We start from the raw sequence: 14,206 nt of genomic DNA, 5'->3' as shown, positions 1-14,206 counted from the left end.
GCAACATAGCGAAAATGTAGTCTTAGAATCAGCGCGAATCCTGTCGAGATGTCACCGCGATTCACATATAGATAAAAAGATCGCATCCCATAGCTAACAAAGTCATGAAAAACTAACGATGCTCACCCGCTTAGCAGTCCGCACGCCTCTGCGTTGCCTAACGTCCAGTCTCTACCTGTCCAGCATCCGCGCGCCAGTTCCCCAACGCACCATGTCCACCTCGCCCTCATTCAAACTCGACCCCTCTCTCTTCAACCGCACACTATACGACCGCGTAATATCGAAATGGTTCCCCGGTATCGACACCAGCGGGCAGGAGCTCGACATGACCGTGGTGAAGCGCTGGTTCATGGCGAGCCCCGCCGAACGAGTCGCATTCGACACACAATGTCGCGAAGCCTTTTCTCCCGCGTTGGAAGCCATTGGCCCCGACAAATGCCCCGACGCGACCGCGCACCCGTTCCTCGACGAATTGCGCCGTATTGCTGAGCCAAATGGGGATGCGAATAGCGAGGAAGCGGCGTGGACGGCGCTTAGTATGGCACTGCTGCTCGACCAGATACCGCGGAATATATACCGTACAGATTCTGGGCTGCAGCTTGTATACAACCACTACGACTGCGTGGCGAAGCATCTAGTCCGTACGCTCTTATCCCCCGAGTCGCCTATTCCACGCCCGGATTTACATCCAGTCTTCCGCCTTTCGTCGCCGCATAGAATGTGGTTCTACATGCCGCTTCTCCACTCTGAAGACGTAGCTGATCACGATTTTGTAGACGGCATTGTGTATGAGCTGGAGAAAGAGGTAGCAAGTTTAGAGGGATACAAAGGCACAAAGATGTTTCTTGAGGGGTACAACAAGTCGGCTAGGGAACATAGAGATATACTGGATAGGTTTGGTAGATATCCGCATCGGAATGGGGCGTTGGGTAGGGAGAGTACAGAGGAAGAGAAACGGTTCTTGAAAGAGGGAGGAGCTACGTTTGGGGTTGCGCAGGAGACGAAGGAAGCTGCGTTCTAGGACACTAATTTAGCGTCAACACAGTCTTGTGCAGACAGAGTATCTTTGCATTAGCGAAATATTCGCCAGTCAAGCTGCTCCAAAATAAGGTGTATCCTTGCCAACCCATCAATGATTGCGTACTTAGTGCTAATTTTCTCTCTTGGTATTGGCCTTGTCCTCGGCCAGTTGTACCTGCACCTCGAACCAATGAAGTAGCCGTTCAGTAGCCTCAACATTTCTCTTCAGATCTTCCACATTTTGCTGGAGTTGCTTGCGATGCTCAAACACTGCTGATCCTTCCGCTGGCTGCATTTCTTCATACTGTGACAAAGTATGCTCGAGGTGATGTAGGACCTGCTTTTGCCTTATCCAGTTGGTACGCACTTGCTCCGTGGCAATGATTGGGCCATGGAAGTCGTCTTGCGCAACTGCTGCCGACTGCTGCGGTGTCTCGGATTCTCTGCTGGGTAGTGAAACCTTATCCGCTCGCTGCTTCTGCCGCAATTGCTTTTCTGAGTCTGCTTCGTGGTATCCGAGGATCGCATACCGAACAATCATGTCCCCAGTCATGTTGTTGACTAGTTGTAGCTCTCGTCGCAATATGTCTTTAGCTCTGTCTTCTTTGTCGTCAAGGTAAAAGACATGCTCCATAAGCCCAAGATGCCTCCACAAAAAGTTCATTTCCATTCTTACTTGTTCCTTGTCCCTCTTGATTTTCTCCCGCCACTCTTGGATGACGCTTTCGTCCCGTGTCTGAAGACTGTCCTTGTATGCTCGATAGCCTGCTTCCATGTCTGGCCCTGTAAGATCGTCTGCTTTGAACTCTATTTGTATGAGGGTAAACTTGGCCGTGTCTGCTTGCAGCGAAGAGCTCAACGCTGGCCCCTGAGATGCTCGGCTCGACGGTGTCGCGTGCTGCTGTCCGCTAGACATACCACTCATCCCCCTGGCCCTTGCAAAATATAGAGGGTTGCGCAGAATCTGTAGATATGGAGATGAATGATACTTGAGCGCAAGTTTGCCAACGAGTGATAACGAAGCTTTCGCTTCCTCATCACGCTGCAATTTTTCATATGCTCTTCTCCGGTTTACCCTGTCGGATGACTCAATGATACTCATAAGTCGCGGGTCGATGCGAGTTATAAACATTTGTCCAGTCTTGTAGCCCAGTGCGCATCCGACGGTCGTTGCTCCAATGAACCTTGAGATCCCATAGGCTCCAGGGAAAGCGCGCGGGTTCAGGGCCGTCACAATGCCCAATACTCCACCAGCCAGCATCGCATCATCTGCAGTCCAGCCCGTTGTCTTTTGCCATAGCTTTCCAGGCTCTGGCGTGATATTTTCCATTTTGAACACCCCTCTATTTATCTCCCGTTGCCCATACAAGCCAGCAGCTGTCCATGAGAGATCGACAACGCTGAAGAAGGCTGCGGAACGCAGGACCGTGCCTGGATATGAGCGGCCAACAAGCGCAAAGAGGCCGGTGATGCCAGCAGCAGCAAGAGAACTTCTCCATGGTGATGTGATCAGGTCAAGCTCTGCAGGGAGGCCGCTGGGTCGTTTTCGCGTGAGCGGATGTTGTCCCTCGCCTAGAGCTCGGTCAGGAGCTATGCGCCGCCTGTGCCTTTCAGACACATACCTTCAGGAACAAATAATCGGATGACCATTTTGCATTACGATGGTTATGTATAAATTCGCGGAGCTGGCGGTAGTAAAGCGACAGTCATTGGATACATTGTCCCAGTGAGTGAAGCTTGCGGAATGGAGCAGAGGTCACGCAAGCGCAGTTCGGGAAATTGCGTTTATGATGTCGATGATGCATGCACGACCCTTGCGGTAATGCATATGACGTATCAATCGGGAGTTACATGAAGGAAGTAGCAAAGAACAGGCAGTATAAACCATGACTGCCCTCAAGTCCACAGCAGTTGTTTTACACAACCATCTCAATTAGACGGTAATACGTATACTATTCTTAAGTGGCGATGTCGCGTCCGTGGGTCAACCGGCCCCACAGCTGAAGCCCCACAACAATGAGACGTGGTTTGTTCCCGGATAGGACAAGTACGATGTGACTGTGCGACTCTCGGATTTAATTCATATATAGAATAGCAAATGCTCAATTCTTTCATCAATAGCTACTCGAGCTACACGGTCTTATGGTCTAGTGGTATGATTCTCGCTTAGGGATTTCCCGAGCACAGCTTGCGAGAGGCCCCGCGTTCGAGTCGCGGTAAGACCCCTTTTTTGCACTTTTATATTTAATTCCATCATAATATACCATAAACTATACTTAGGTAGCTTTAATTTCTATTTAGTTTATGAATCCTTTTTTTTATGGAATTATATCTTACTAAGATTAAAAATATATTAAATAAAGAAAAAAAGTATAACGTACCTCACGGGTTCGTTAATTATACGGGTTCGTTGATCAATTTTGCCAAGACCCTACTAAAACACCTACCCTACCTAAATGTCGCAATAACAACAGTATTTAGAGCCCTCTACTAAGTTTTAGATATAGCTTGCTCTTTAAGCTCTTAAATAAGACGCGAATCTCTTATAATAACGCGCTATAGCTATCTTTAACGTTCTCTAAAGCATATTAAGTTAATAACGCGTAGGATAACCTTTATAGGTAGATTACTAGCCTAAAACGATAAATCTAACTAAGCTTAAGGAGAAGGTAGTTATTAAGTATATACTTAACCTTAATTTACGTAGATTTCCCTCTAGGCTTATAGATATAGCTAATAAAGCCAATTCTTTATACGCTAAGCGTAATCTAGACTAGGTTAGCTAAAACTAGCCTAGCACGTTCGTTAAGCGCCGCCCTAAGCTTAAAGTAAAGTTTAATCGCAAGTACGACCATAAGAGAGCCCTTTATAAGGATTCTAAGGCTATTTAAAACTAGTTTAGCCTAGTAGCTAATATAAAAGCTAAGTATAGGATCTAAGATAATAATACGTAAAACTTTAATAAGATAGGCTTTATAATAGGCTAGATTGGATCTAGAGCTATTATTATAGCTTTAGAGAGACGTAGACGGTCTAAGACTATCTAGCTAGGTAATAGAGAGTGGGCTATAGTTATCTAGGGCATTAACGCGACTAGATAGACGATTCCGCCCTTTATTATCCTTAAGGCGCGCTACTACCTCTCTAACTAGTATAAGAATAGCGATATACCCTAGAACTAGGTTATTAGAGTCTCTAAGAATAGCTAGACGACTAATAAGCTTAGTCTTATATAGATAAAGCACTTTAATAAGTATATAAAGATAAAGAAGGTAGGCGCCTACTATCTAATTATTATTAATAGCTATAAGAGCTTTAACTTGCTAGATTTCTAAAAGTACTATAAAGATAACGCTATTATTACTATTTATATACCTATATACTCGTCTTACCTCTTATAGCCCCTTAATATAGGCTATTTTGCCTCTTTAAAGTAGGTCTATAGGCGCTAAGTTAAATTACTTATACGCACCTAGATTAGTTGTATTATAAAATAAGAGTTTCTTTCTTACTTTAAGTAGGCTTTTAACGCATTATTTATAGCTAGTAGCGTCTAAAGAGGCTTTTAAGGCGCTAGATTAGTCTTATTTAACCTAGAATAGGTTATATCCGCCCTTGATATTTAGTTACACACTCTATTACCCCTACCTACTTATAACTAGCCCTAGGTATTATAAACCTCTAATAATACCCTAGAATTAGGGTTATAATTAACGCTAGTAAAGTAGAGAATTTAAAGGTATATAGATAGTTCACCGACGTCTATAATAGAGGCCTTTAAAAAGATCTTAAAGAGGGCAGCTATTATCGCGTATAAGCTGGTGTTAGCGTAAAAGCAGATTACTAAGCTTAAAGCAGCTAACCTAGCCGCCACGCGACGAAAATCGCATAAAAGAAAATAAGTTTAAGTAGAGAGAACCTTAATAGTTAAAGATAGAGAGCGCTTAGCTACTCTCTAGAACTTTAGTGCGCGTAGTAATAGGAAGAAGTTAAAGAAGTAGAAACGCGCTAAAGGGGGTAAACTATCTTAAAGACGATATAAATAGTATAATAGAACTAGGCATAATGCGCGAACATATAAGCAGGTAGTAGAAGTAGACTTAGAATGATATCTTATATTTCTTTACGCTATGCAGGTCGAAAGTGGGCTATTTTAGGCCATAATGTGGTGGTTTTGGTGGGGTCTTGGCAAAAGTGATCAACGAACCCGTGTGATCAACGAACCCGTGAGGTACGTTAATAAAAGTAAGATAAAGATATAAAAGAAAGACTTTAATTTAGAATTAGAAAAATAGATAATAAGATAAGATAGATAGACAATACTAAGTAACTTAATAGAAAATTAAAAATAGAGTCTAAGAAATAAACTATAGAATAAGTATACTAAAGGCTTATATCTTTAAACTTACTAACGTGGTTCACAAGCGAATGGCTCACCCAAGCGAATGGCTCACCCAAGCGAATGGCTCACGCCCCACCAGCGCGTCGACGTCAACACTACAACGCGTCATGTCTCAATAACGTAATTATCTATTAACTTACTCTAAATTAGATCTTTAGCTTACTCTTTTTAATATCTAGTTAGAACGTATCTAAAGCTAAAGACGTGCTGCCTCTATCTATAATATACCTTAAAGAACTTTATCTTACTAACGCGCTAGAAAGCGCTCCTAACGCGACTATGAAGCGAACTTAAAGCGCCTAAATAAGCTAGAAGAGGAGGCTATAGTTAAGCGTATTCTTAAAGAGTCTACGCGAGAATTTACGCCTATAAAGCCTAACGTTTAAGTAATAGCTAATAAACTTCTATATAAGTGTAGGAGTAAACCTATTAGTAAGAACTAGATTAATAACTTTATTAAGGGGACTCCTAAGCTCTGCACGCGCTGGAGCCGTCTATATAATTACTAGCAAGCTACCTGTAAGGACCTAGCGGCTATCTAGCGCTGGTTCGACTTAGTCTAGGCGATAAAGTAGAAGTAGGGTATTATAGACGACAATATCTATAACTTTAACGAGACTAGCTTTACAATAGGCAAGATTTTATTATAGTTAGTTATTATAGGCTTAGATAAACTAGGAAGAATAAAGAAGATCTAGCTAGGTAATCGTAAGTAGATTACGCTAATATAGGGCGTTAGCGTAATAGGTATATATATTCTAGCGTTTCTTATCTTTATAGGTAAGGTTCTAATCTCTACCTAGTTTACAGAGGATCTGCTACGCGACTAAGTAATCGAAGTTAGTCCTATAGGCTAGATAAATAATAATCTAGCGCTTAATTAGCTTTATTACTTTAATTCATATACGCGGCCTATAGGGACGTATAGGCTGCTTATTATTAATATCTATAAGAGCTACTACTTAGTAGCTTTCTAAGATCTATATAAAGAGATAAAGATAATCCTTCTCTATATACCTCTCTACTTATCGCACCTCTTATAGCCTCTTAATATAGGCTGCTTCTCGCCGTTAAAGCGCGCGTATAGTAATACTATCTTAGTCTTAGCACGTAATCGCATTTACTATATTAGTAAAGAAACCTTCCTATTAGCGTTTAAATAGGCCTATTATAAGGCTATTATACTAGAGAACATCTAGAGAGAGTTTTAAGTTACTAAGCTTACTCTATATAATTATTTCATCATTTTGTGAAAGCTTAACGTTATATTACGTACGCTAACTCTACTAGCGTAAGAGACTACTACCTAAGAGCTAAAAACGCTATATAACGCACGCGATATAGAGGCGTAGACTTCGCTTATTTAAAACTATATATAAGTCTAGTAAGAGTCTTCTACTATCTCTCTAAAGAAGTAAATATAGTAGGTAAGTAAGGGAGATTAGTAGATTGCTTATTATATAGTATTAATATAGAAGAAAACAAATTACCTATAAGACGCTTTTAAAGCGTTAATAAAGTAAAAAACTTATAATTAGCACTATATATAGGTAGAGAGGTTCTAGATAGTTAGCTAGATAGCTAATTAGATTACTAAGATAGAGAGTAGTAGCTATAATAAGAGTATAACGTCTACGAAGAGAGTACGTAGTAAACAACACTATAAGTGTTATAGCTAAATTAGATATAACTCTTATAACTATTAAGTAGAATTAGAGGATATAGAGAATAGTAACGCGTCTAAAGAATAATATCTTATTCTACTTGATAAGAAAAGTTATAGTAGTATTATATAATACTATTACAAAGTGATAATAGTATAGAGAAGTGGCCTCTATACTACAGTAGCCTACCTACTAATGAAACACGTTAAGTATAATATAGTTTCTGAGTAAGTAGCTTATTTAAGCGAGTGACTTACCCTCTACTAGCGCGCTAATATTAACACTATAACTCGTGATACCTTAATAATATACTACTTAAACCCTCTATGCTAAAGTAGATTTATAGCTTACTCTCTTTAATCTCTAATTATAACATATTAAAAGCTAAAGATGTACTATCTCTATCTATGATATAATATAAAGAACTTTTTCTTACTAATGTACTAGATAGCTCTCATAATATAACTATATACTAAAATTAACGTATCTAAATAAGATAGAAGAGAAGATGATAGTTAACTATATTTTTAAGAAGTCTATGTAAGAATTCGCGTCTATAAAGACTAAGGTTTAAGTAATAGCTAATAAACTATTATGTAAGTCTAAGAGAAACCCTATTAGTAAGATCTAGATTAATAGCTATATTAAGAGAACTTCTAAGCTCTATACGCGCTAGGGCTATCTCTATAATTACTAGTTAGCTACCTATATAAACTTAGCTACTATCTAGTACTAGTTTAATCTAGTTAAGAATATAGAGAAGAAGTATAGTATAATAAATAATAATACTTATTCTCTTAATAAGACTCACTTTATAATAAGTAAGATTTTATTATAGTTAGTTATTATAAGCTTAGAGAGTTCTAGTGAAAAGAAGCGTATATAGCTAAATAACTATAAATAGACTACTATAATCTAAGGCGTAAATATATTAGATTACTAGATATCTCTCTTCATTATCTTTATAGATAAGGTACTTATTAACGTGTAGTTCAAAAACCTATCTACTAATTAGGTTCTTAAGGTTAGTATTATAAGCAATAATAGAAAGGATTCTCTCTCTAGTGATAATAGTATAGTAGTTAAGGAACTACTTGAAATAATAACTAGGAATAATAGGTATCGCGGGGCAAGGTCACGTAATACGCTATCACGCTAAGATAGTGTTATTGGTAATAGTAGATACTATATATAATAGCAACTATTGAAAGTAGAGATAGCCATTAGTAATAGTAGATTAAAGTTCTAATAGTAAGACTAGAAGCGATAAAGATACAAGGATAGAAAGGTTTTATTATTTACTCCTATTATAGTTAACCTAAATTATACCACCTTACTAATCAATTTACTTTATAAGATTATTACTAGTTAGTCTATCTAATATAGGTTAGTAGTTATTGAATCTTTATTACCTTCTATATAAGTATACTACTCTACTACAATACTAGATAAACTCTTACGGCGCTCTTTACACTATCTTACTCGCCCTAACCTAGATCAAGCTTAGAGAAGTACTAGCACCTAACTCTGTGTAACACTTTAACTACCTATAGATTTAGTAAATTAGAAGATTAATAATAGGATGTCGAATTAAGATTTAGGATATCTTATAATTATGCTTAATCTTAGACTGGTACTAGTGGACTAGTATAGAGTCTTAGACTAGCGCCTAATCTAGTACTTAACGATAAGATACTAACGCTAAGTAATAATAAAGAAGTGGACAAAGACGCGCACTCCTTATAAGAATTAAGGAATCTTAGGTACTAGACTAATATCTAGGCGAAAATAGTAGCTAATCTATAAGCTATAGTTTACGAGCTTAAAAGCTAAATAATAGCTACGCTAAATAAAAAATCTATCAAGAAACCTAAGATAGTAATACTAGATAAGTATAATAGAAGTTACACTAAGCTATAAATATTCCTTACTAATATTAAACTATACTATAGTTATAATAAAGTACCTAATAATGAAAAAAAGATCCTTATAGCTAATACCTATAGAAAAGAAAAAGTAGCTAGTTAGATATAGCCTTATATAGAGGTCTTTCTAGAGAATATTCCTAATAAGATAACTAAGAAAGAAATATAGAATCTATTTAGTAGTTAGGCTAACTTTAAGAAAGAATTAAAACGTATCTTTAGGGAGGTAGACGCAGAAAGTTAGGCTAAGAAAGTAATCTTACGCCTAAAGTAGACTAAGTTAGTATTGGTATATACGGCTAAGTTTAAGTAATACTATATATAAATTAATTAGAATAATTTAGCGCTTTAAAGGACATATAAAACTCGTCTAAAAGAAGTTATTAAGAACGAAGTTATATAACGTGGTTCACAAGCGAGCGCGCCACCAAAGCGAGCGCGCCGCTTTGCACCAGCGCGTTAACGTCGAGACGTTACCACGTAATGTCTTAACAACGTACTACTTAAACTTTCTATACTAAATTAGATATTTAACTTACTCTTTTTAATTTTAATTCCTACTGTGCTAAAAGCTAAAGACGTGCTGTAGCGATCTACAACGTTCTACGAAGAACACTCCAGCGTAGAGACGCTAGGATACGCTTTCGGCGCGACTATAAAGCGAACTCGAAGCGCCTAAATAAGCTAGAAGAGGAGGCTATAGTTAAGCGTATTCTTAAAGAGTCTATAAGAGGATTTGCGCCTATAAAGGCTAATATTCGCGTAATAGCTAATAAACTATTATATAAGCGAGGGGGTAACCCTATTAGCAAGAACTAGGTTAATAACTTTGTTAAGAGAACTCCTAAGCTCCGTACGCGCTAGAGCCGTCCCTATAATTACTAGCGAGCTATCTACCAAGACCTAGCAGCTATCCAGCACTAGTTCGATCTAGTTAAGATAACGAATCAGAAGTAAGGTATTATAGATAATAATATCTATAACTTTAATAAAACTAGCTTTATAATAGATAAGATTTTATTATAGTTAGTTATTATAGTGTCTAAAGGATATAGTAAAAAGAAGTAGAGATAGCTAGGTAACCATGAGTAGGTTACTGTAATCTAAGGCGTGGGTGTATTAGGTCGCCGGCTACCACCCTTCGTCGTCTTTGCGGGCAAGGTGCTTATTAACGTCTAGTTTAAAAACCTGCCTACCAACTAGGTGCTTAAAGTTAGTCCTAATAGCTGGACGAATAATTGGCTTACTCTTACCTAGTTAGAGCACTTTAATACCTATATAAAGAGCTGCACTATAAATAGATATTAATTACTTATTATTATCAGCTATAAGAGCTACTACTTAGTTAAATTTTAAGATCTTTATAAGAAGAAGAATATTGTTCTTCTCTATATACTTATACACTCGTCTTACCTATTATAGCCTCTTAATATCGCCTACTTTAGGCTATTAAAGCGTAAGTATAGTAACGTAGTTTTAGCCTTAGTGCGTAACCGCACTAACTATATTAGTAAGGACACCTTTCTACTAGCCTTTAGGGCTGCTCTTAAGCAGTCTATTACGAAGGAGAATATCTAAGCTAGTTTTAGAGCCGCTAGTCTAGTCCTATATAATCTATAGGCTATGCTATTAAAGCTTAATATAGTAGTGTAGACACTAAAATAATCACCACGATAGGCAGATACCTAGGAGGCGCAGACACCGCACAACGCCCGCGAAGTTAAGGCTTAAAGTACTTTTATTTAATAGAGAGTAAGAAATCGCCCTAAGTCTTCTATAAGTTCTCTTAACGAGAAGGCTTCTTCCATTACGTAGTTAAGTAAAGAGGCTTAGTAAATAGTATATAAGATAACGCTTATAAGGGAGGAAGTAGCTGCTTTTTAAGAGGCTCTAGATATAGTAAATAAGCGTAAGAGCCGCAAGCGGCGATACGTATAGACAGAAGAGACTGTTAATATAGATAAGGTATAAGAAGTATTAGCTGAACAGGCGGGTAGTAGTCGTGGTGATGGGGAGAGTGCGTCGAAGAGGGTGCGAGGAGAGAGGCGGTGCGGGCGTTGTAAGCAGACTAGACATAACGCCCATACCTGCGTAGTTAAGATAGATAGTACGAGTAATAGTAGCGACTCTAATAATTAATTTAGTATATTATAATAGTTTATTAACTGTAATAAAAGTCTGTGATAATGTGTTGAAGTTGTCGCGCTGGTGGGGCGCGAGCGATTCGCTTGGGTGAGCGATTCGCTTGTGAACCACGTTACTAGTTTTATTAGAAATAACGATAGAATACTTAAAAGATAGAAGACTACTACTATAGTATAATATCTACTAAGGAATATAACTCTAAGTACAGTAGAATATATAAGATATAGAAACTAAGAGTTATAATAACTAGAATGCTTAAGTAGAAGCTAAGAAAGTCTAATAAGGATAAAGGCTATAAACGACTCTCATAGACGTACTATAAAGAGAGATACGTATTCTACTGATAATAGTTTAAGAATACTTAAGAAGTAAATAATTACTACTATAGTACTCTATCTATAAGTATTTATAAGGTAATAGATTACCTAATTTATAAAGTAAAGAAGCTAAGACTAATAATAGAGGTAGTAAAGTAGAAAACTTTATACTAGAATATCTATTAAAGCTTTTATTATAATTACTAGTATATGATATACTATTCTACTAAAGTATGCGAAAGCTACTTTTCTAAGTAGAGAAAAGGTAGGTAGTTAAAAAACTAGAATGCTACTAGGGATATGGTCACGCTAGTAAAGGTAGTTCTGAAACGACCCCTAGAATAGTATAGAATACTAGAAAATAGTTAGAATTAACTACGCCTATATCTATGTATAGTTATAAACTAACTACGTTTATAGATAGTAGAGCTTCTAAAATACTTATCTTACTACGAGTAGTAGAGAAGTAAAATATACTCTATCAAAACTAGGAATAACTAATATAGATAATATTAGCTAAAGAAACTCCTATAATATATAGAGGTAGCGTAATAAGGCTAGAAACTAAGATATTAACGCTTAAGGTAGCGAATATAAGCAGCTAAATAAATATTAGTATTATAGATCTAGAATAAATAAATATACTAATTAGTTATAACTAGCTAGACGCCTGTCACTCTACTATTATTTAGTAAAAGAATACTATTTATAGCTAAGAACCTACGCGCAAGGTTACTAGAGTACGATATAAGATACGCCTAATAAACTAAAGCTTACTCTAGAATAGAAGGTTTAGTAAGATCATACTATATAAGATTGTAAGAATTTATATAAAGAACTCATAGAGTATAGAAGTTATTTAGATATAATAGGTCGCGACTATAAAGGAAGAACTATTACTATAAGTTGCGCCTATAAAGAACGAACTACTATTAGTAATTCTAGTAGAATACTAAATATAAGAGTTTAAGGAACTAATTAAGAAAAATAAAGTAATAGACTTAGTAGAATACTAGAATTAGAATTATAAGATTATCCTAGAAGAAGGAGTAAAGTTAAGCCTAGAAGAGATATACTCTATAGCGCCTAAGTATAACGCTAAGCTGCGGAATTACCTCTAAAAAACTTAAAAAAGAGACTTATCTAACTAGGATTAACGTAAAGCACCACCGAGCCGGACACACCACTGAGCCGGACACTTTTTCTTGGTATCGCGAACATCACTTGCAAAGTAATATGTCCTAACCACGTGAAGAGATATTAACTTAGAGAGAAGCTAGAATTACTCTTACTATTTAGGCCTATAATATAGGTTAGTTTAAGAGTATTTGACGCGCTGTTGCTATCTATAATATTCCTTTTCAGCGGCTTTCTAATTAGCTTAATAAAATCACTTTTCGGCCCTAGGTATCTCTAAACTGCCGCAAACTAACTATAATTAAGGGGTAAATAATCATATAATATATTCTTAATTTAGATTTATAAGGATTTGCTCCCTAACTATGCGAGGTAGTTGATATAGTAGAGAAACTACTACGCGTACAAGATAGCCAACCTTTAGGTAAGAACTAGGTAGAGAGATTTATATCGCGTTTAGACGAGCTTAAAACAGCTTTTAATTAAGTAAAGGACCACTAAAGAATATAGTAGGAAGATCTAGAGGTTATTAACGCGTGGTTTAGTCTTATATAAGAGATAAATGAGAAGTATAGAGTATATTCTAATAATATAAATAACTTTAACGAGACTAGCTTTTAGATAGGTGTAATTAGCTTAATGAAGGTTGTTATAGGCGTAGAGTATCGTACAAGGCCTACTCTCACGTAGCNAGGCAATCGCGAGTAGGTTATAGTTATTTAGAGTATCTGCGCTATAGGGTATACTACCCCGCTATTTATTATCTATAAGGGACGCGTCTATATCTCTACTTAGTACGAAGAAGCGGATATACTATATAACTAGAAGCTCTTAGTATTATAGAACGGCTAGACGAATAATAAGCTTAGCCTTGCGTAGTTAAAGCACTTTAATAAGTATATAAAGACGCGTTAGGTAGGGTTATATAGGCTACTTATCCTTAATAGCTATAAGAGCTACCTAAACTAAGAATTTAAGGACTACTATCTTATATAGAAGATCCTTACTATTTATATACCTACTTATTTATCGCATATACTCTAGCCGCTTAATATTATCTACTTTTTACCTCTTAAGTAGAAGTACTATTCACGCGTAAAAGACTTAGTACGCTACTACGTCTAGTATATTAATAAGGAACGCTTCTTACTAGCCTTTTAAGACGCGTTTTTCGACGTGTTTACGTCTAATAACTGTAAGAAGGCCTTTAAGGCAGTAGGGCTAGTCCCTCTTGACGCGTAGAGAGTTATTAATCGCCTTAACGTACGCCTTTATACCCTACTATAAGAAGCTTAGCTAGAAATACCCTAGAAGTCTAAAACACTTAGTAATTTGTATAAATTTAAATTATAGTTAAAGCTTATAAGAGACTTCTTTATACAATCACTAAATACTATATAAGAAGGCTTTTTAAAGCTTATTAAAGGAGCTAAGGAGATGCTATATAAGAATGTGCTTATGAAGGCCTATATACGAGAGCTTAAAGAGCAATTAGTAGTAGTAATAAAGCGCTAGGGGCGCAAAAGAAAGCGAATTTAGATAGGTAGGACACTAGACTTTAGTATAGGAGCATTGTAGGTAGCTAAAATCACTTCT

At 36.9% G+C, this 14,206-nt stretch overlaps 3 protein-coding genes across 3 annotated transcripts; 2 read left to right on the top strand and 1 right to left on the bottom strand.

The window, feature by feature from the left end:
- Positions 1–118: 118 nt before the first annotated feature.
- COCCADRAFT_101860 (uncharacterized protein) lies at positions 119–1,021 on the top strand (the record flags this gene model as incomplete). Its single annotated transcript, XM_007716274.1, has 1 exon — positions 119–1,021. One exon carries the CDS (start codon positions 119–121, stop codon positions 1,019–1,021), a length of 903 nt encoding a protein of 300 aa, XP_007714464.1.
- Positions 1,022–1,481: 460 nt separating this feature from the next.
- On the bottom strand, positions 1,482–2,670 carry COCCADRAFT_28001 (uncharacterized protein; the record flags this gene model as incomplete). The annotated part of the gene is made up of 3 exons (XM_007716270.1): positions 1,482–1,521; positions 1,551–2,592; positions 2,643–2,670. 3 exons carry the CDS (start codon positions 2,668–2,670, stop codon positions 1,482–1,484), a joined length of 1,110 nt encoding a protein of 369 aa, XP_007714460.1.
- A 7,763-nt stretch (positions 2,671–10,433) lies between these two features.
- COCCADRAFT_101815 (uncharacterized protein) lies at positions 10,434–13,852 on the top strand (the record flags this gene model as incomplete). Its single annotated transcript, XM_007716273.1, has 3 exons — positions 10,434–10,564; positions 10,957–10,961; positions 13,773–13,852. Coding segments are annotated over 3 exons (216 nt in total), but the record flags the coding sequence as incomplete, so codon positions are not given.
- Positions 13,853–14,206: the final 354 nt, after the last annotated feature.

Source organism: Bipolaris zeicola, assembly GCF_000523435.1.
Source record: "Bipolaris zeicola 26-R-13 unplaced genomic scaffold scaffold_133, whole genome shotgun sequence".
Taxonomy (NCBI): Eukaryota; Fungi; Ascomycota; class Dothideomycetes; order Pleosporales; family Pleosporaceae; genus Bipolaris; species Bipolaris zeicola.
This window is presented reverse-complemented; position numbering and strand designations above follow the sequence as displayed.